Genomic DNA, 23,736 nt, shown 5'->3' with positions numbered 1-23,736 from the left:
ACTTTAAATTTTAAAGAAGTACCTTAACTATTCCAAAGAAGTGGTTAGCTTTTCTTTATCGGATTACTCACCATCCATTGGAAGAATACTCCTAAAACCTGCCTTAATTGATGCAAATAACACCGTAATGTTAGAATAGACCTACTATAAATCCTGCAATAATCAGTACAAGATTTACAGGTGTAAACATCTGGTTTTATATCCAAATAACAAACTTAACAGCAGTAAAACAAATCATTTATTACAGTATATAATGTTATATTAAATTTACACAATGATATATAAAAACACATACTGTTTATGTCATACAGTAATTTAACATCAACAGGAATATCAAAACAAATACTACTCATGCACGAAACATGCATATATTGGTATAAAAAAAAGGCAATTTTACACAATACTGTTTACCAAAAAAAAAAAAAAATTTTTTTTAAAGCCCTTCCAGACAGGGTCAGTGGTCCAATCTGGACTAGATTGCACTAACATGTTCGGACCAATGCTTAGGTGGCACAGCACTCAGTGAGGAATTCTGGGCTTGGAATCTTGCCCAAGGGTTATTTCATTAGGAGTGAATTTCTCTGTACCCAAGGACCAAAATTAATCCCAAAGGCAAGTCTTCCAAGGGAGGAATGGTTGGATCTGCTGCAAATTAGGGAGGAGGAGAAAGGCATCAAAATGTCAAACGAAGGGCCCTAGAAGTGGTTACTGTAACCAGGGCCTAGGCACCAAGTGTGGCAAAAGTTTTAGTGAATCCCTTTAAGGTAGTACCAGCCTCCCTATCCAGCTCTCTGGATTTGGGGTCTGGTCTTCAAGTTCTGAATCCAGTAAACCAAACAGTTCTGAGAAGAAAATAGAATGGGAGTACATTTGAGAAATGTAGACTATATAAAAAATTACATAAAATAACACCGTCCCTCGTACCTACTTCACACAATTGTATGAGATGCCCCTAAACAGGAAAGCCCTCGTGGAGACACTGCCCCAAAGAAGCGAGAAGCAAAGGTATGTCCTAAAATTCCATCTACCTGACCTTCAGATCAGAAAGTCTCATCTCAATACGACCTGAACATCAAAACCTGTTCCTTCACAGATGCTCAGAAATTTTAAATAAAAATCAGCTGATATCACAAAATTCAATCACTATCACCACCATTAAAACCTCAATATTTACTTCTAACCAGCAAAACATCCTTTACCTTCCATTAAAGGCACTAGTGTCCATATATGAAGAGACATAATTTACTTCGGTTTTATCTTAACAAAAGGAAAGCATTCTATGCAATAATTACACAAAAATCTAAGACGCCACCTTGTCTTCGGTCACTAAGAAAAAAACAATTTCTACACCAATGATGTTACTCAAACAGTCGTCATCAGCTTCAAAGAGCCAGACCGAAAGCGTAGGATTTTCTTCTTGAGGTTATGTGAAGCCTTAATTTTGACAAAGGTTTTCGTGGGGTTGTTGTGAAGGTCTGGGGCTGTGACCGTCTGAATCGGGAGAGTCTGGACAAACTGGGACCAGATTAGGCCCCCGCTTTCCTCCGAGTCGCTGGTGCTCGTGCTCTCCCCGCCAAACTCGCCCTCGCTCACACTGGACTCGCTGTCCCCGAAACAGTTGGTAGTGTAGTTACTCTGCTCGTCCTCGCTGGTGTCCACTACGGTGGAATGGAACAGGGACTCGCACTCGGCCGAGTACTCGGAGTCGCTGGCCACGTAGGCGTAGGGGCTGGCGTAGGGCAGCGCCACCGCGGCCGGGTACAGGCCCGCGCTCTCCCGCCGGCCCCGCCGGGCGCGCCGCAGGGCTTCTTCGTAGGACATCTCGGCGGCCGACCTCCAGCGCCGCGAGTCAGTTCGCTTGTGCTTGGGCTTGGCCACCACGGCCTCCCGGCCGTGGCCGTGCACCCTGCTCCCCGCCCGGTGGGCAGCGCCCAGCGGCCGGCTGGGGAAACCCGCCTCGCCGTGGCCGCCCCCACCCTTCCTCCCCTTGGCTGAGGCCTTCCTGAGTTTCTTATTTGTATCCACGTCGTCGGGGAACCGACACTTCTTGCTGGGCGCCCGGGTTTTCTCCCTCACGGTGGGCAAGGCGCCGTCCGGGCCGTGGAGGGCCTGGACCCTGTGCTTCAGGGCTGAGCCCCTGGGGACAGCCATGGTCCTGGTACCCCGGTGAGGCCTGACGCCAGGCTGCTGGCCTGGGACGAAGTGAGCCTTCACCAGAGGCCCATCCTCCAGGCTTTGTGAAGAAGAGCCCTCGCTTTTGAAATCCAGGGCAGGCCTTTCTTCCACCGGAAATGCTGAGGACAGCAGTACAGAAGGGGCAGGAGGGGGCACCGCTGGAGGGACGGCCTGCAGGCTGTTTTTCTGCGCCATCTTTTTCAGTGGTGGCTGGACAACTTTGTTTTCCTGCAGTGGGACGAGGGCTCTACCAGGGCTCTCTTTTGGTGAGGAAGCTGGGATCTGACTGCTTTCTTTAGGGGACTCCCCTGTCACAGTGGTGGGACACCGAGCATGTTCCTGGGAGGCTGACTTGACATTTTTGGGCGGATGCTTGCTTTGAAGTTCAGCGGCAGCTCCAGGGGGGCAGCCCTCAGGCAGGGGCAACCTCTTGCTTTCCAGTTGTTCTGCCTTTGATTCCTTCGACCACTGCTTCAGTGGGGAGAATGTCCCATTGTCCAAAGAGGGGATTCCACCAGAGGGCAAAGACGCCTGTTTAGAATTCTTGAGGTTCCCACTATTGCCTTGTGTGATGCCTCCAGTCGCTCTGACACAAACACTCCCATTCCTCAGAAGCCCCTTTGTGGGGTCAGCGTTCACGCTGGTTCTTGGTTTGTTGGTCCTTACAGGGTGTGTTTTTTTCTGGACCAGGCTCAGAATGTAGCCATCCATTTTCTTACTGGATGAAGGATGGGGAGCAGACCACAAACTGCTTGGAGATGGTAAGGAAGTGTCTGTCTTGATGCCGTCCAGCTCAGATCGGACACAAATGTCACTGGCATGGTTACTCAACCTCTCCTCTTCCCTCAGGGAGTTGCCCGTCAGGCAGAGGAGAAACATTGGGCTCTGCACAGCCACGGCATGAAGCGGACTGGGATAGCGATAGACATCATTCCCGTTTTTAGACACCAGATCGCACTGATACTTGGGATTCACATCTGCAATGACATCAAGGGGATTAAATTGTGATGTGGAGGGGGAACAGCAAACTGTCTCTGAGGCCTGGTCTTCACAGTGGCCTTCTTTATAGTCCAACCATCCTATGAGATCTGAAAAACATTTAAAGGTACACTCTCAAGAAATGAATTGGTCAGTACCAGCTTGACTCTGGCCAATTTCTAGGAAGAGAGATTTATGGGTCGAGAGAGAATGCCAAAGAATCAACAAATTACCATAAGCTACTCTACTATTTCACATACAGTTCGGACTACTGGATGAGGGAAAAAATACTTAACAAAAAAAATTTTAAGATATATCTTCTGAAAGAAAAATATTCAGCATTAAAAATGCTTTCAAACTATTGAATAATATGGGGAAACACTTTAAAGTCTAATGAAAATCATGATATAATGCCACACTGTGGTTATAATTTTGTTAAAATTGTATATATGCAAAGAAAAAAGTCTGAGATGAAGCACACACAGATGCTAATAGTAGCATCTCAGTGTGGTGAGAAAGCAAGCGATATTTACTTTCTTCGTTTTCTATTTTCTAAATTTCCAAAAAATATGTACTGCATTTATAACTGGAAAAATAAATGTTTTCTGAGTCATTCTTCCTCTAGGTTACTCTCCCCTCTGTTCTATTCCTTGCTTTCCTTTAGAATATTTAAGATAAACTGTACTTTCTGTGGGCTTTCTCATTTCATATTTTTTTAGAGCAAATTCTTAACAATATATGTTCAAATATAACTATCCATTGAAAAGTCAGGGAAATTAATCAAATTTCAACAGAGACTAATCAAATTTAAATAATAATCACCCTATATTTTCAATAGTGACACTAACAAACAGTGCTTTTTTTAAATAGGAAGGCATTCTTGATAAAGTTTTAAAAGATTGAATAGTGATATTAATGAATAAATGTTCCACATCTCAAAAATATAGATGCGAAAATACAATGAAATCAAGTTTTCTTGCTTTATTAAATGATTTTGATCTCTAACCTTGGTGAATATTATAAATTTCAAATCCCTTTAATAACCTTCAGTTAGAGAAAATGAAAGTTTTTATCACTATTGAATGTGTCCTCCATTACATTTATTCACTCAGATTCTAAAAACCAACCATGTGCCAGATTCTATGTTGTTTTTAAGGGAAATCTTCAGGAACTTCAATGACAATAAACAGTCTGGGGGAAAATACAGTCCAGACCCAAAAATGATACGATTCATTTGTAAAGAAAAGGTTATTATAAAATAAAAGTGCCACTCCCAATAAGTAGCTTATTGTAAGGAGAAACCTCTCTAGCTAACATCCTTACCATCCCTCCTTCTCCACTACCCTAAGGCCTATCTACACTTCACCATTCATCCCTTTTCCCTGCTGAAGTTAAGGAACAAGACAGATATCCCAAGGCCTAGCCCAACTGTCTCAATTATGTGAAGATGTGGCATTTGTGAGAGGAGGGATCTGTCTTCAAGGAAAACCTATACCAAAGTGCTTCAATGGGTTTTAAAGTTTCCTTCTGAAACCAGATCCACAGAGTGAAGGGGGGCAATTACCAACAAACTTGAGGCCCAGTCACTCTAGATAACACAGATCTGTGCTTCCCCAAATGATTATTGCTGACAACACACACTGTACAAATACAAAGACACGAGCCAATTAGCAGCCTCAGTTATTCGGTGTCATGTTTGCATTGCCCAGACTCAAAAATTCAGCCTTATACCCAAGTAGAGAACACAGACAAACCAAGGGAGCAAGGACTTGTGCCAACACTTAGAGCTCCTCTAATCTCCTTATTTTCTCTGCTCTTCTGAGGAATCAAAACAAAGCAGAACTAAGGAAGGAGTCTGAGTTTCAGCAACAATTCTGCCATTCAGCAGATGAGGAGCCTCTGACAAACGGCATATAAAACCAAATTTCTCTGTTTGATGAGAAGGTTGAACACAACTTCTGAACTCTCTGTGCATCGTGGAAAAACAGGTACCTGGCAGTTAGCCCTGAGCTTGAATCCTGCCTTTGCTATTTACTTGCTACATGGCCTTAAACAACGCACCTAACCTAACCTCACTAGGCCTCAGTATTCTGATACATAAAATGGATCTAACAACACCTGCACCCTGCAAAACTGTTGAGAGGATTCAAAGGTGATAAATGTATGCAGAGCTTCCAGTACAGTGTGTGACACATGGCAGATATACAAAAACTCTTCCAGTACCAATGATAGCACGATTCTCTCTGGAGATCACTGCCAGGAAAGCCCAAAATGGGGAATGATGGCACATGGCCTAGGGAGATCTCATCCCACCCACCTGCTAAAAGAAAAAGAGAGCTGTCATCATGCAAAGCATTCTGGAAAACACAGAAGTGCCACTGCTCCCTAAAGTGCCAAGCAGCTCTTGGCCAGGCTAATGAGATATTTAACTTAATGTAAGCTTTAGCCTTAAATGATTAAAAGAAGAAGAAAGAAGATCCAAAGTGGTTTTCAAAAAAAAAATGTAAACAAGTTCAACAAAGCCTAACAAAGTCTGTTACGCAAAGGCTCAGAAACGTAGTTTAAGACCTATAACATTGGAACAGGATTTTTAAAGACAAGCTATCTTGCTACCATAAGACTATAAGGCCAAGTAGCATCCAAAGAGGATTAGAATAGTGGTCATCTTGGTTCTAGATGCAACCATGAAAGTAAATGTAGCAAGCTGATGAAATTCTCTGAGCCTTTGTTTTTCATCAGTAGAAGGAGTTGAAGCTAGATAGCCTTTAAGGGATAGTTGACCCTTTCCAATTAAAAAATGTCTATTAATTCTACAAAGTCTTACCTGCAGATTTGGGGCAACCATCTGAGATAGTCAAGGTTGCCTCCAAGGGGCTGCAAAAGCAGGTGCTGGAATGACAACTGGACAAACATTCACTGAAGACCGAGTTAGAAGAATTGGAAAGAGATCCTGAAGCCCCATCACTCAGCTCATAAAACCCTACAAATAAAAACACCATTTAGAATTAATCATGTCAAGCAATAATATACACTTGTGCTTAAAAGGAAAAGGTATAATAATCAAAAAAAGATAGGAAAGGGAGACTTTTGCAGGGGAGCAACTTTGGCTCACTGGACATAGTGTCCTGATTTTACAGTTTTATTTCAAGCAATCTTCAGAAAAAGCAAAGAGCCTGTAAGTATGGGTACATTTCAAAGTTACGCTCACCCTCAAATTGACCTTCCTCCTTGACCCAATCATTAAAGATGAGTAAAGAAATAGACTTAGATCTGTCAAAGCCTCAACGTTATCATGAACATTTCAGAAAGAATAACTTGAAGAGAAAACAAATCTATTTAAGGAGCCAAATGGTTTAAAAGGAAAAAAAAAAAAACTTTTGAAGTGGTCTCAGGAAGTTGAAGTGTGACTAATTTTCTACCCCAGTTCTGACTTTCTCAAGTTTCAAAGGAAGACCGCTCTTCCAGAAATTTGAATAGAAGCTTTTATTTTCAAACTCAGGGGACTCCAGATCAATCTCATTATTAAAAATTTTGTAGTCAGGTTGTAGTTTCCTCTCATGCAACTGAACAGCAGACTGCTTTTTAATTCTCTCCAGGTCTGGGAATGTTAAGCACAGGAGCCAAGGTAGAACTCCTGAGTGCAGAATCCTGTCCTTGTACACTCACACACTCACCTGAGCTGGGCCGGCTGTCTGTCTCCAAGTGCTCTTCAGATGTCTTTTCTACATCAAGTCTTAGGTCACTTATCTGCTTGTCAAGTTCTTGCAACTGGTTTAACAAACCAACATCTCTTCTCCTCAAACAATTCTGATTAGAGAGAAACGGAAAAAGGAAAAATGAACACACTTGGGTGACAAAGAACCAGAAAGTATGCTCTAAGTCTTCAAATTACCATCTGGAGAGTTCACTAAATCTTCTAAAATCAAAAATTTACTGGATGACCTGAAATAAAGAAAAACTTAAAGAATATGTCCTATGTTTTATTCTACTTTCTCAGATTTTGTGGTGGGATAAAGTTTCTTCATAAAAACAAGACTTGCTTTTAGTTTCAACTAATGTATACAAACTTACTTTTTATAGGTAAGAATAAGAAAAAATGCACTAAGCTCTTATAAAAATCTGTGTGCAGCCAATTTTTTACAAAACAGTACTTCACAGTAGACTCTTTAATTTGAAGTAAGAGTGTAAGAGATTTCCTACGAAATACTATAATCTTACTTAGGTGAGATTTTTCTGGCCAAATGTCCTGCAGAGCTTTGTTTTCTATTAGTTGCTTTGTGGAGTTTAATCAGTCTTAGGGCCTTTGAAAGTGAGAAACCAATACTTATAGCCAGTGCCAAGTATAATGTGAGCTGGCAGAATTCAAAACCCTCAAGGGAAAGTCCATCATAATTTGAACTCAACTCGGGTTTCCAAAGGTGACAGATTTGCAGTGCTAACTCACACCGCCACCTAGTGCTTCCTATTGCAAGAGAAAAGCACACACACACACACACACACACACACACACACACACACACACTCTAAAAAGGCATCTGGTTCAAATCATGAATGCCAAGTCTACAAATGAAAATAGTACCACAAACACTGACTGGACTGAAATTCTCCTGACATGCTGTCTTGCTCCTCTCCAGGGGACAACAGGAATGTGCCACTCACAATCCTGAGATTCATGAAGACAAAAAATTGCTATTGTATAAGACAATGCAAATTATGTCAATGACCAGGCATAACCAGCAAGAACTGGCCCAACTCAATGTTATATACAAATCTGGTCTGCCAACAATGAAACAGTAAAATGCCAAAAAAAGAGGTCTTGTACAAACCACAATGTACAATATACATCTTTATAAAATATATGCATATGAATTATTGCTCCTCCTGCATGTCCTTTGACTTAAAAAGCTTGGGGACACAAACCATATGCTTGTTTGCTAGGATGAGTTTCTCAAAATGAACTAAACCAGTAAAGCACTTTGTCAAAAAAAAGGGAAATTACCTGAAAAGAGATAATACAAGAAAACACCTGACAACCACACAGCATCACTGTTTCTTATTGTAGGTGGGGCAGTATCAAGCATGTGTCTCGTTTCAGATAGTATCACATGGTCAGATAAGGTTTTTGTTCTTCCAGGTTTTTTAGTTTTAGTTTTGGTTTTTTTTTCTGTTTTCAAAACTACATTTTTGAGGTCACTGAAACAAAGCTGCCGCCATTATTTTAGGCGGGGTCAAAAGCTGTTCCCCAATACATTAAGCGCCAAAGTTCTTTTTCTTCCTCATTAATGAAGATAGCATAGAATGACTGAGATGTTGACAGAAATTCAATAAGATAGATGCTTCCTGAAAGCGGGTTCTCTCTTGTCCAACCTCCATCACCAGTCACAGCTGGCAGTACGTATAAAATATGAGAGAGGAGGGGGCATTTTCTCCAGCCAAATTTCCATCATTTGCGTCTGTTTCAGCTGCCTTATACAAAGGGCTTCTATTTGAAATTAAACAGCAGCCCAGGCAAAAGCTGGCATGCTGGGGAGAACCCTGGGAGGGGCAGGGCTCCTACGTGCGCTTCCGTGTAATCGTAAAATTCACCATTGGACAGTTAACCACACCACAAGCCCCCTCTTCGGCTTTTGTCCCCTCTCGACGGGAGGACATGAAGCTAAGACCACCTCCAAGTGAAAAGGCATTTTAAATGAGAGCTTTGGAAACCGGGGAGAAGGTAGGTATTCGTCTACCTAGAGAGATTGAAGGTTACAGCCAGGCCACTCTAAGAATCCCGAAGGCAGAGCGGGAGAGCCACCACCCCCTCCTGCAGTCTGCGCGGGGTCGTCAGCCCCTCACCTGACACAAAGCAGGCACACGCCAGCCCACGCGCCGCGGGCACACGCGGGAATGGGGGTCAAGGAGGCACGGGATGGGGGTTCTAGGAACCGCGAGAATTTCCTCAGCCAGAGGCACCCTCGCGCCCACCCCAGGTCACCGGCCCAACTCCCAGACCCTCTGCGGGGACAGCGCGCCCCCACCTCCTGGCACGACCTACCAATTGCTTCCGCAGCAGCAAGATGTTCTCCTCCAAGAACTTCTCCTCCAGGCGGCTGCGCTGTGCCGCCTCCCCCGGTAGCTCCCCGGCGCGCGGCACAGCGGCCCCAGCGCCCCCAACGCCGCGCAGGGCGCCCCTGACCAGCAGCTCCTGGCGCTGGCGCAGGTACTCCAGCTCCGCCAGCCCAGCCAGCGTGGCCTCCTGCCGCTCCCGGGTGCGCTGCCTCTCTGTGTCCGCCTCGCCCTTCTCCCGCCAGCGCCCCTCGGGCTCCGCCGCGCGCTGCTCGCCCCGGGCCGGTGGTGCCTGCGGCTCCAGCTCCCTCGCCGTCCCGGCGGGACTCGGCTTCATGGCCCCCAACCCTGCAGCGAGCACCCGTCACCGCAGCCGGGCCGCTAAGGCTGCGGGCTCATGCCTCCCGGCGGCTGGACACAGCGGCGGGGGCGGCGGCCAGGAGCGCTCAGGAGTCACGCGCGGCCGCGGGCTGGAGCCGTCCGGGCCAGAGAGGCGCCGTCCGGTGCGCCTCGCGTCGCTCGCCCCGGCCCCGCAGCTGATAACGCCCTGCCCCGCGCTACGTCACGCGCGGCGGCCCGGCAAACCCCCGCCTGGCGCCCGCCTCCCCGCGCCGGCCCCTCGGCTCCTAGTCCGGCTCCCCCCGGCTTCCCCCTCGTCTGTCAGGGCGCCTTGCGCGCTCAGCGCCGGCCTCCTCCCAGCTCGGCCCTCCGCCCCTCCTCTCTCCTCCCCCGCTCTTCCCGCGGGTCCCCTCGCCCCCTTTTCGGGTTTACTGCACCCAATTTTTGCCTCGCTCCTTATTGGTTCTTTTCCACCGCACAAAGCAACGGGCGAGCACCTCCAGCCCCAGCATCCTGTTACAGCCGGCCTCGCAGGCAGGGTCCGCGAAGGGACGCCGCAGTTGGGCTCCCAAGAGAACTTTCTGAAACTCGACCGAGTTGCAGCTCACAATCTTAACCCTTTCCCCGCACATCCACTGTTCGCATCCACTCAGACTGCTTTAGGTTTCTTTCACCTTACCAAGCAAGGTACCGCGAGTGAATTCAAAGACAACTTCTGTGAGGTTGGATTTTTTGACTCCACTTCGTAAAGGCAAGCACTACAAAGCACAAAGCAGTGTTGTTCTAAAACGGTTCAACTCAGTTTTGTTGCTATTTTGATTTTCTTACGGAAGACATTTAAAATTAGGCAGGAGGATGTCGCTGTATAGCAAGCGGTTGCAATCCTTTTACTAGCTCCGGGTTTCTGTGTGCGCGCGTGCGCGCTTTGGTTTTTGTTCGAGTTTTTATTGTTATTTAGTCTACACTCACAAAAGCTTGAACCCTGAAACCAGACTGCCTAAATCTGAATCCTAAATTTCCAGCCAAGACTAGGGGTACTGGCAAGTTAACTTCACCTCTCTGTGCCTCTGTTTCCTCGATGGTAAAATGAGCTATTAACAAAACATGCCGGTTGTAAGAATTGTAATAAAATATAGTATAGAATAATATGTGTGTGGGGGGGGGTGCACTTACAATGTGGCAGGCACATACATAGTATGAGTTATATGAGAGTAGCTTTTTTTTCCCTCCAGAAGGATTTATAACTTTCCCCCTGAAGTAGCATTTGTGGTATAATCATCTCTGCTTGGGACACTGGTCACAGGTAATTCCAGTGGGATAGGGGTTTGGAAATGCCACTTGTCTGTGGAAAAGTACATCTGTTTTAAAAAGCAACATATGCAAGAGCCTGGGAAACTGAATCAAGCAAGTCACAATGGCCGAAGTTCAAGCAAAGTGTTGTGTGAAGGAGTGCATCCTCTATCATTATTTCAGATTCTTACACCTTTGCCCAGCTGCTTACCCATGCTATGAATTATACATTTCTCCCCTCTGTGTGGTCTAACCTTCTCTCCAAGGTTAGTTCACTTCCCTCCCCTGAAATTCAGTTATCTGATTCTTACCAAATGTTATTTGTACAGTTATTTATCTGGGTATATACACATACATCTACGTACATAGCTGTTAATGTGTATCTCTTTTTTCCAATTATATTATAAAAGTTTCCTGGAGGCACGGACTATTCTAATACTCTCTTTGTATTACTGTACTCAAGGCAGTGCCTTTGCCCGCATTCAACTGATGATCACTAGAGAGACTCAAGAAAATTTAGGTTGGTGTAAATTATCTTTTGATTAAAATACTTTCTAACTAAATAGTACCTATTTAATATCTAAGACAAATAGAATCAAGTCAACATTTACCAAAAAAAAAAAAAAAAAAAAAGAGTGCCCTTGCCATCCTCCATCGATATTCCCATTGCTGCCCCTCATGGACATAAGAAGAACTATAACTACAACCGTAATTCATAATTAACAAGGTTATATATTAGATCTAAAGATAGAATTGTGTTCAGGGGTTCATCAGCATACAAAAGGTCACCTATGCTGTATGTGTACTTTGTGCCAAACATTGTACTTGATAATACAGGAACTAAATTTTCCTCCCAAATTTAGTAAAGCACTAAAAAATAATAACTGATAATGTCTGCCAAATGCCACTCACCCATGTCCTCTGTCGTTCATTTTCTCATTCTATTCATTCCTAGGCAAATTTCTTGCTTTCTAGCTCTGAATTAGATTCCTTCTAGCTGGGTGGAGTCTATTATTGTGGCCTGTGTTATGTCACACATCAGCAACTATATTTATATAGTTGAGGGGGGGAAAGCTGAAACATGTTTTTACACACCACTAATAAATCTTGTTAAAGAAGATAGACAAGTCGCTATTTCTTCAAACCACCCTACCTTCCCACCCGTCTCTTCACCAAATGCTACTTAGAGCTGGCTCATTAGTCCAAAGCAAACCATTTGCCATACAACTTGTACACCTCCAAGAAAAAGTGTTCCCAGCAAGTTTAAATATTAAAATTAATGTATTCAAATAGTTCCACCAATAAAATGGTCACAAATAGGGGGGAAAAAGTTATGCATTCCAAAGCATCCATTACACATTAATAAATAATGCTGTTCATTCATGTGCCAGTTAAAACAAACTCAAGCTGTCAAATAAAGTTAGAAGCAAGGAACTCAATGCTGTAATTGTTTTTCCAGGAAAACTCCCAATGTCGTCAGATTAAGTGTAACTGGTTGGGTTGTCCCTATTCTCATCTTAACCCAACAGCCAAATTTTCTCCTCTCAGTGCAGTCTAGTCTTCTGGGTTTCTTTCCTCTTTGATTCTTTGTTTTGATTGTAGGTATTCACAAGGCAGTTGAAGATAATCAACCCACTGTTCACTGCTCACTGCTCCCTTCTGCTGCCAACGGGGTCTCACTTCCTTCTGTTTTGATTTTTTCTTTCTTTTCCTTCTTAAAGCAAATGTTGGCATTTCTTCCTCCACCAATGCTACTTTGTTATCTCCTTTCTAGTATTACTCAGCTCTAGTTAGTTCTTTTGCTGTCCAACTCCTGACCCCCGACTCCACGCCTCTGTCTTCTCAGAAAAGCTGCTAATGACACTCAGAAAGTATGGCACTAAAGATGGGGTGGATCTCCTGCCTGGAGGATCTGGAGAGTAAGATAAAGTTGCCAGCATGAAAAAGAGTCTTGACTGAATATATCACAGTTGTATATCTATATTTCCTAGGCAGAGACAGAAAGGATCCCTCAGATCACACAGTCTGACTCTTTGCCTTTGGGTAGAACAACTCCTAACAGCATCCCCATCAAAGTCTGAGTATCATTCTACAAATGCCTTATCCAGCAGTGAACATTCTATTGAAGCCAAGCAAAGTAAAGAGCATCAATTGCACGTTTTGCTATAGAGCAAAGCAACAAAATGATGCCTTGCAGCTTTTATGGCCAAACAAACACAAATGATGTAATTGGGAAAAGCTGTCTCCGAATAGGAGGGAAAAAAATAAAGGGCAATCCTTTGAGTTGGGGTGATGACCACCATTTGAGGGTCTAGGATCAAAGCTCGAGCCAGACATCAAAGCCCATTTGAATCTAATGCCAGAAGAGACACAGTGAATTAAACGTCATATATAAAGTAATTATAGCTTGACCCCCACAATCTGGCTTCAGTGAGCACATAGGGAAAAGAAAGCAGACATTGAAACAAAAGATCAAGAAAAACGAAAGTTGGTAGAAGACTGGGCAACATCATGGCCCTGACCACTTTAAAAATCTTTTTAGGGCAGAGCGGAAACAGCAAACTTTTGACAATGCTGGTCTTGTTTGCAAGGCTGTGTATGAAACAGCTTCTTACACCCTCACTGACTTCTGCACAACCAAACACATCCTTATTCCTGGAAGGGAAGGTTATCTTTAACTCTGTTTTAGCGTTGACAGACGTTCCCTGTCAACAGGTTTCTTTTTAGGAAGCACAAGGTGATTCCATGAAGTTTGGGGGCGGGTTCTTCAGGAAGTTCAGGCTTCCCTATACAGAGCGCCATGTGTTACAAACACTCGAGTTTATCTGGGAGCGACTCGCATTCCCCACAGTCTTAATCACTGATTTCTACACCAACTTTAGTCCCTCAGCTCTGCCATTTCCGCTGGTCCTATTTAGGAATGGAAGGCGCAGTACACCAATTATGCAAATACCCTAGAAGGACATGCCCTGGTACTAATACCCAAAAATGATTAATATTACTTCATCCTCTGGCAAAATTTAAAAGTGTTTCAAAGACAAGAGGCCTCTTTAAACAATTGTATTTGGTAGATTTTGTTCTTACTACAGTTTATTGGAACTGGTCTCATTTACCTGAAATTCTCAATATCATGAACTGGTGAACTGTGGCACATCTGATTTGATACTCCATAGAACATCTTCGTATCTCTTTGTAGATAAACAAAATAACAAAATCTAAATCTATAACTTGAGTCTTTTTAATAAGAAAAACATTTTAAACCAGACATTCTTATAGGATGAAAACAAATATATACTATCATTATAACATTGCACCTCTTTTAGCAATCATTTATTTAACAGACATTTTAGAATTTAATACATGCCAGGCATGAGGGATACAATGGTGAACAAATCAGACATAGTCCTACCTTCGTGGAGCTTAGAATCTAGGAGGTAAACTGGCACTAATTAAATAATACATGCATACATGTGTGTGATATATATGTATATTCAGATATATAACTATATACGCTTCCAAATACATATATAGTTCCATATTGAGACAACTACCATAATTTGCAGAATAATATTTTAAAAGCAAGTACATTCTATGATTATATTCAAAATGTCATAATCAAATAAAATCAAAAAATTACTGACCTTTATAAAACTTAAGTTTTTTTTTTACTTTTTTATTCTTTTTTTAAATTTACTCTCATTAAAGCTACATTTGAAATATCTGTGAGATACTTGCTTTATAGCAAAATAATTCAAAATTTTCATCTAAATATCATTCATTGAAAGGTAATCACTAACATATATATTTAAACTTAAAGATAACTACCTTACAGATCTATTACCTTTTTCCTCAGAATATACTTAGAAAGGAGAAAGAGAAAGCATCACTCCAGCTCTTGATACTACGAGCAATTTCCAGTATGGTTTCTGGATCATTTCTACACCAGCGAAGAGAAATGACTGAGGTACTGTCTTTAACATGGTTATTAACATGAAAGCAGAAGCTTTTGCTTTAGGATTTAGACAACCGGTCCAGTTCTTCTACTTCCTTTGCTCCTATGAACCTAGCCTCTGAGGACGGCAGAAGCAGAACCACGAACTCAAGCTCCCACACGGAGTTCTGGGCCCATGTTTGCCCCCAAGGCCCACAAAGCCACTTTAATTAAGATCCCTGGGGGGCCTAGGGATCCCTGTAGAAAAGCCCCAATGCCATTATCACCCCCGTGAGCGACACAAAGCGCTCACCGCCGGTTGAGGCTTAGGTGGCCTCACCCCACGGGGGGCGCTTCCTCTAATCCCGTTGCGCCTCCCCAGCCAGCCGTGTGAAGAGTAGCACGTCCACTTCAAACAGAAATTGGGCCCTGGGTATGTTTGGGCTAAGCGGAAGGCTGGGGGTTGGGCGGTGAAGACCCTTGGATTCAAAGAGAAGTCAGCCCGGATGAGAGGCAGTGGCTGCATGCGGCTGCAGCCCCCCAGAAGCTGAAGCCGCTGATGCGAGGGCTAGGGCCTCGGTTTCCATCTCCCTCCGCACCCCGGGGGGCTTTCTCTCCAGAGCTGGGATTCTTTGAAGTTGGGGAGGCTGGTTTTGTCAACAGATGGGACAATTCGCTTCTGTTCAGTTTGGGCCGTGCAGACTGAATTCAAAGTCGAAGGAGTTTTGCCTCATGATGAAGAAACACTGCCATTTTGTTGCACCTAACTCTTTCCCATCCCGGGCCCTATGGAGCAATTTAGTTGACCTGCTCTTGCCTGTAATAGAAGTTATCTCCACAGGAGAAAGAACACGATTCTAACATAGCACTTTCTGATGTGGTGAAAGGATATACATTTGGGGTCAGTCAGGCCAGCTTGGATTTGAACTCCAACTGCACCACAACCCACGCCCGGTAGTGCTCGCCATACATTGCTGTTGCCAACTTTGACCTCTCTCATTCTCGTTTTTCTCATTTGTAAAATGGGGCTTATACCTAACCTTATAGAGAGGTTGTGAAATATCTGGATATAAATGTTGGTTACCCCAAAGTCTCAAAAGTTATACATGCACGCGCACTCACCCACACAGAGAATGGACATTTAAAGACATTCCTATGAGATAAAAATTGTCATTAGCCATTGCTTTGACATTCTTCATATGTTGTTTTGAAATTTTTCCTGAAGCATACATGGCATATTGTTTTCAGAACATTGTATTTGGTTTTGAACTATAAGTAGGTATGAGAGACTTTTGAAGAGTAGCACTGAGGTTTCACCCACTGGCACTGCAGACTGCCAAGATAAAACACAAGGATGCTGCCCTTAGAAACCACATGGACCAGCACGGCAATGTGGTGCATTGGAAGGAGCATAGGCTTTGACCAGGGTTCAACTGCCTGAAAAAGTCCTTAAACCTCTCTGAGCCTCAGTTGCCTTATTCATAAAATAGTCTCCCAGTTAATTCACAGTTAGTGAATATGAAGGATATGGCACATAGTAAATACTTCCTTCTTCCTTCTCCTTCATCTTTTATCTGAGGTATTATTTATGTTAATTAAGTTTATTTAGCCCCTTCCTTTTTTGCACAGCCTCTTATTTTGCAAAATTTTAAAACACAAAAGTAGAGAGAACGATATCATGAATCTTCATCACTCAGGTTAACAGTTATGAACAGATCATAAACAGGTCCCAGTTAGAAATGAATACTTTGATAATTTGCAGACCAGCAGATATAAAACAAAATTATAGATTAGAGCTGTATTCCCATCATTAGTTTAGTGCCAGGTATACAATAAGCTCTCAATAAATGCTAGATATTATTATGCTAGATTTGATGATGATGATGATGATGATGATGATGATATCAATTTTTTTTTTCTAAACTTATCCAAAAATTGTCAATGGACTTTATAGAATACACCTTTCATGCAAAGGGAGCAAAGCATTTCCCACAGTCCTTACAGTATAGAATGATGTAGGGAGATGAAGTTATCCAGAAGAAAAAGCAGTGAAATAATTCTCTCAGCTTCTCAAGACAAGACCCCAGTAACTGGTCCCAAGGTTCTGATTGTTTTTGTGCACCGATGACTTTCTCCCTTTTGTCTTGTCTCACCTACTGAGCTTATCAGTGAGCTCCTTGAGAGCTTAATCTATGCCCTATGCAGATTTACCTTTTCAGAGCAAGTGGCAAGACTGAGTGATTGCTTAATGTTCAAAGCCATAGTGTCTGAAATAAAATACTATTAGAAAAAGAACTATTAGTAAACCAAATTAGCTTGAAAGTTGAAGCATCCCCAACACCTAGACTAAGTTCCCTTTATTTGGGTTAGAGAGATGTTTTTCGTGAACAACTATATCTACTATGTTACATAGATTAAAACTAACAGACCCTTTTGGCCATGATACATAGAAACACTGAAGCCAAGAATGTGACTTCAAAAACTCAGAAGTAAATTCTTGGCTTAACTATTGTTGCCTCTCTTGTTCAATTAAATTTAAACTCCTCAAGGGCAGGGACAAATCCCGCTTCATAACTAACTCCCTCAAAACAAAGCCAGATATAAAGCAGATACTCACAAAAATGCTTGTTTAATTCAATCACCTTTCAAGGTAGATTGAGATGAAATCCCCTGTCTGTGACACACCAAAAAGATCAACTTTGGAAAATTCTATAAATAGATATTCAGAAACAAACCAAAATTTGGGTGCTTTTCCTGTCTGCTCCACTTTCAGAAACATCTTGTGTAAGTTTGTGTCTTTTAGGAAAATATGAGGAAATGAGAAAAAGAGAAACAGTTCCAGTTTTGAAAAGATAAGAATAAAGTCTGATAAAGACAAAAGACATGTGGGGTGTGTAGAGTTAAAACAAACTCAGACATCCCGGCCTGTTTGAAGTTGACAAGAAACAGAGAATGGCCCACTGTTTCATTATGGAGCACAAACAGCTTAATCAGCATTTCATCAGTGAGGTAGACACCATGGGGTCTTAGCCAGGCCAACTGGCACTCTGTAAAAAGCCCTGGGCATTTTTAAGCCTTTCTAGAGGGCATTTCTACCTGAGCACATATGTGTGTTTGTGTGTACGTATGAGCATGAGGAATGGCAGGGGTATCACTGATCAGGGATTTATTCTTTCTCATTGCTTCCAGTAATGGAGTTCCTATGAGATGCTTGTACAATGGTTTGATTTTGCATTGTCATCATTTGAGTTTACTCCTTCATGATAGTCCATAGCACCTCACAGTGTCCTACTAGGAGTTTAATGAATGTTGGTTGAATTGGGTAGCTGCAAGGGGTAGAAATTGCTAACATATTAAATAAATGCCATTTCCACTAAGGATATTACTTTGGCGAGGGCTCTTCTAACTGAAAATGCTTCCTTTCACAGATGGGTGCACATGACGCCACCTCTCTGAGCACAGAAAGATTTACATTAAAAACCGTTTAAACTCCAAACCCTCCGTCCTACTGAACATGTACCTGACAGACGCAAATACACTGTGACTGACGCTGGGCTCATCCCAGGAAGCCAACTGCCGACTGCTGTGGCTACAGCTGCTTCAGTCAACTCAAAGGGAGGGAAACCTGGTTCTGCTGCACAATGGGTGTCCTTTATGTGTCATTCTGTACCATGCACCTGGGGGATTTTTCACTGGCTTAGAAAAAACAAGGCAGAAAAAAAGCCCAAAGCTTATACACACACCTTTTCCTTCCCCTTTCAGCTCATTTCCATAGCAAGAATGAAGTTTCTCTGTTTTTAATAGAGGTGAGGTTATTTTAGAATTACAACATATTCCACTCTCATATACCAATTGTGTCTTCTGACATTGTCCAAATCACGTCACCTCTCCCTTTTCTCCTTCCTTCCTTTTTAAATATACTCCACCTTCTGAAGACCCTAAATTGGCAGCTTGGCAATGGAGAGCAAAGGAAATTAAAGGGGATCTTTGGCACACCAGACTATGCCGAAGGAATATAGGAAACTGAGAGCTGTTTATGTGACTCAGGTGGGGACTTGGATAATAACCCAAGGGGAGAAGAATGCAGACACATAAGGTCTATGTTCCTAGACATCACTAGGTAATTGCCCAAATCCTTGGTCTTTACAAAAAGTTTGTCTTTCTGTCCAATGTGTCTTCCAAGAAAGAATAAAATTAGCTCTTTACTTTTCCCCCATGTCATCACAAAGAACTAAAACCCAAAGCTAGATTATTGTGTTTCAGTCATCTGTGATTTTTTCTACTCCATGTGTTCTGATTGGGAGCCTATCAGAAGAATATGAATAATGAGGCTGCACTTTCTATTAACCCAGCTGTTTATAAACAAGGCTCTTCCTTTGAGGAAAGGCAATGACATTTAAATTGCTGAAAATTATCAGCCTCAACTCATCTGAATTTCATCGAGGTGCTACTCATTCAGGAAATGGGAACCACGAGAAGTTTCCCTTTTTTCCAAATTGCATCCAGATGTGGCATACAGAAGAATCTTTATATTAAAATATCACACATTAGCCAATGCCCTACAATTTCTTCTTCTGTTACTTTGGTCAGAAGATAAATAACAAACCGCTTATCATAGAAAAAAAGCTCTAGGCATTGTCTGGGATCATCTTTAAAATTGCAAAGGCCATCAGCCTGCTGCCATAGCCTCCAGCCACCTTACCTTACCTTACTTTGTCTTTTTTTTCCATAGCGCTTCACACCTTATTACACTATACAATTTGCTTATTTATTACATTCATTATTTATTGCCTGTCTCTCTTGCGAGAATGCATGCTCCACAAAAGCAGGGATCTTTGTTTTGTTTACCAATATATCCCAAAGTCCTAGAACTGTGTCTGATACACTGTGTTTGCTCAAATAAACATTTATTGAGTGAATGAATGAACAAGTCAGTTTGTCAGTTTTTATTAAGTCAAGATTGCTAGCCTTCCCCTCAAAATTGACACTAATGCCACATGTTCTATCCCATATAGGCCACTAAAATATCACAAGGATATTCCCAATCTTATTCCCAGATACCCTTCACTTTCTCTCACCCCTTTATCCTGCTTCTCTTCCCAAAGTATCTATTTTTACCAATCACAACACAATCTACTAGTCCTAATACTAAAATTCTTATTTTATTACTCTTTCCTCTTCTTCATCCCTCAGACCACTAACTGATGAAATTCCTGAAGATGCTTCTTTTTGTATCTCTCCAATTTGTCCCTTTCTCTCTATTCTCATTGCCCTTGTCTACAAAATTTTCACCTCAAATAAACTCCTAATTGGTCCCTACCCTCTAGTCTCACTTCCCTACATGTTCTTTTGCATATCATAAGCATCATTTTGATCACACATCAGTCCTCTTCCAAAGCCATCTGTGATCTGGCCCACCTAGCAAACCTGATCTTCCTGAATGGTCAAATGGTCAGGAGTTAATTCTTGAAAAAAGTAGAAAGTGTTGTATAGGCAAATGAGTTATGGTACATAGGGGTGGAGGAAGGAGCAGGAAAGAGGATCATAACAGCCAGATCAAGGAATTCGAACTCCATCCCAGACACTGACTGAAGACAGAATTCATGGACTAATTGCAAGATACTTCTGACTATTAATTCAGTAATTATCTACCGTGTGTCCACTATACCTCTGGCTGTTTCAGTGTCCTGGGACTACAAAAGGAAATAGTTATTTCTTGGAATTCTGGGACAATTAAGGAGGAAAGACCAAATACCAATAACAAGCCACCCTTAGTCTCTGTTTTTGTGCTCACTTGGCCACTTCTCATGGTCTCAGACGATCTCTCAGATGTAAAATAGGCAGAGTTAACCGGGCTAGCCATCACTACACCAATTCTCTTGCTCAAAGCTGCTGCTCCTGAAGACTTGGGCCACAGGTTATGTAGGAAAAAACAAATGAAATGTTGCCTGTAAGTCACAAGTCAACAAACTTTTTCCGTAAATAGCTAGGTAGTAAATATTTTAGGTTTGTAGACCTTACACTCTGTCACAGCTACTCATCTCTGTAGTTGTAACACAGAAGCAGCTACAGACAACACTTAACACAAGTGAGCAAAGCTGTGTTCCAATAAAACTTTATTTTCAAAAACAGGCTAGAGTTTACTAACCTCTGCTCTAAGATATTGGGATATTTTAAATCAAACTCTCAGTTTCAATTAAGGGAAGTAGTGTGGAAGAATATTAAAACAATGAGTTTTGGAGCTCAGAAAGCTAGAAAAGGATAGAATCCTGACTTTACAACACCATTTGGGGCATTAGTAAAATAAACTACAGTTTCCTAATGCATAAAATGAAAAGCAGCATGACGTGGTGGCCTGGGGTCAGACTGCCTGGGTTTAAATTCCAGCTCTGCCTCTTTCTACTTTGTGTGATCTCGGGCAAGTTTCTTAATCTCTCTGAGCTTCAGTCTCCTCAGCCGTTTTCATGGGGATAAAAAAATATATAACCTACCTCACTGAGAGGATTAAATGAGATCATGCATATTAATTGCCTAGAACATAATAAGCACTTGATAACTGTTAGCTATCTTTATTTTTTTTTACTATTATATTACTGTGAAGTTTCCCAAGAAGTGGGTATTGAGACATTATGTGAAAGTACATATCTTATTTCGGAAATTAAAAACAGAAAGAAGTTGTTCTGTTTTTACACTCCTGTACTTCCTAAACATTTTTATACAACTACAGGAAGCTGAAGTCACCTTGTAAACCAGCTACTGCTTTTTCATATGATTGCCTTTAATTTAAAGATTATCATGCATAATATATTATGCTTAAGTCAGGATTAAATTTTTCCATTGATTTTCTTCTTGCCTCCATCAAGGGTTTTACTGGACAGGACTTTGTCTCAAAAGGAGGCTGCTTTTGCTTTTTTTCAATTATGAGCACAAAGAGTTTCTTTCAGACATAGTGTCTTTAAATCAATGAATGTGATTTTTGTCTCCAATTACAACCAAGTTAAAATTCTCCAATACACACCGGACTTCTCTTCCCAAGCTATACCTATGAGTGTCTCAATTCATCCAACACCATCAGGAGAAAACAGGACTGAGTTTGGGGTGTCTCCCTTCAGAGCACCCTGTCCTTTTGGCTATTGGTGCCAGAAGCCAGGAAAGAAAATAGATTCCTGAGCCTTAGAAATATTCTGTTCTGGGGCACTGTGACCACAGTTTAATTATAATATATGAGTAATAGTTCAAAGCACAAAAAAACAATATATTCTCTTTCACATTGTATATAGCACATGTCAAGAATAATATTGCTCCAAAATATGTCAAAGCCAAAGATGGTCTTATTTGAGTGACAATCTCTAGGACCACCTTTGTTGTCTGTTATTTTTTATTAAAATGCATCTCAGAAATCTTTATGGTTCTTCACATGAAGATCTCTTGAGCCAGGGGTGTGGGCAGTTTCCTTCTGGTCATTTCACCACTAGGAAACATAGTAGCCTTCTCTTTGCCTGCTCAGAGAGTGGCAGACTGCATTTCAGGTCATCTCAGACAATCCAAGCCACTGTATACGTTGTGCTCTTTGTTAGAAGGAATCAGCCACAGGCTCAAAGGCAGTAAACAGTAATTAATATGCAAATTTGCAAGTAACTTGCCTCTTGGTGTTGAGGCTTCTTTGTTTGCACAGTCATGGACAAACTGTGGTTTGTCTTAGCCATAATTAGCAGGATAAGTATAAAATTATAACAATTGTTAACTGGCTTTTTAAAAATAGTAGCATACCCCTGCTGTGCCTGAGATTCTACAACTCAGTAGGGGGTTCCTTTAAAAATGAATTTTAAGAAATACTCATTTAAATTAAAAGGAAAACATTGAAATGAGTTCGTCACTCCAAAAATTCATAGTTACCAGGCAACAAATCATCAACGCATATATTAACAATTAGTATTCGGACATCAGTTGACTTTATTCCGATGCAACAACAACAAAAAAAGAGGATCATTCTTTTATGTTACTTAATAATAATAATGAAGAGTAATATTTATTAAGTACTCTGTACCTGGCACTCTGCTAAGTACTTTTGTTGCATTATTTCAATGAATGCTGACAGCAACCGGACCAGGTAGTGCTATTAGTAACCACATACAGATGTGGAAGCTGAAGCTTTAGATAGGTTTTTTTAAGATAGGTTTTTCTAAGTCTGCTCTCTAATTGTGGTGTCGTCAAGATTTTATCTGCAGCCCTAATGTCTTCCGTTTTTCGGTTCTGTCTTCTCTGAGAGGTTTACCACTTAGCTGCTTTCAACTAATTCTTCACCAGCATGCTGATGATGGCCTAAACCATATTTCTAGCTCTGAACTGTCTTTGAAATTCTAGTCAACAGATTCTCACTTCCACTATCATGTGAAGCCTAGATTCCTTAGCCTGATACTGAAGGCTCTCCGCAATCTGGCCCAGCTACTTTCCAACTTTTGTTTCCCATTTTACTCCCATTATTTAGTGCTAATTGGGAAAGGCACTATATTTGTGCCTGAGGGTGAGGTGGGATGTAAAAGGGGAAAGTCACATTTTAAAAAGCACCTATTCTTAAGGAGGTTTTGGTGAGGATTCAAAGGAAGCAATGATCAAATTCTAAAGTAACGACTTTGGAGTGCCCTGATTGTAGAGAAGTGGGACTTGGGAAACCAGTGCCTGATGTTTGGTAATACAGCCAGTGCCTTAAATACAGCATGATGCCACAAAGCCCTTGGTAACGGTTCTCTTCCGACTTGATCCATATAGCCTTGGAAGCTTTTATTTTCTTTCCAAGTCTCAGCTCTAGGTTGCCCCTACTCTTTCCCTCACACAAAGCCTTCTCTGCTTCTCAAAAGTAGATTAGGAATTCTTCTGATCCATTTCCACTCCACCTTCCTCTGATGATGACAATATGATATCACACCATGGTATAATTATGTGTTTGCCTGGCTGTCTTCCCACTAAACTGTGCA

General features: G+C 41.9%; 1 protein-coding gene across 2 annotated transcripts; it reads right to left on the bottom strand.

Annotated features, from left to right (window-relative positions):
• Positions 1-220: 220 nt before the first annotated feature.
• DACT1 (dishevelled binding antagonist of beta catenin 1) lies at positions 221-9,756 on the bottom strand. Of its 2 annotated transcripts, none has more exons than XM_039864044.1 (4): positions 9,191-9,756; positions 6,828-6,960; positions 5,978-6,133; positions 221-3,263 (listed from the first exon to the last, which is right to left on the bottom strand). In XM_039864044.1, the coding sequence occupies exons 1-4, from the start codon at positions 9,536-9,538 to the stop codon at positions 1,363-1,365; spliced, it is 2,538 nt and encodes an 845-aa protein (XP_039719978.1). In that variant the 5' UTR covers positions 9,539-9,756; the 3' UTR covers positions 221-1,362. The 2 variants fall into 2 exon arrangements, with proteins under 2 accessions (XP_039719978.1, XP_039719986.1); XM_039864052.1 differs by having other exon boundaries at positions 221-3,152; positions 9,191-9,755.
• Between the last annotated feature and the right edge of the window lie 13,980 nt (positions 9,757-23,736).

Source organism: Pteropus medius, unplaced genomic scaffold, assembly GCF_902729225.1.
Source record: "Pteropus medius unplaced genomic scaffold, Ma_sr-lr_union100, whole genome shotgun sequence".
NCBI classification, from domain to species: Eukaryota; Metazoa; Chordata; class Mammalia; order Chiroptera; family Pteropodidae; genus Pteropus; species Pteropus medius.
The sequence above is the reverse complement of the archived record's forward strand: the minus strand, read 5'-3'. Positions and strand labels throughout refer to the sequence as shown.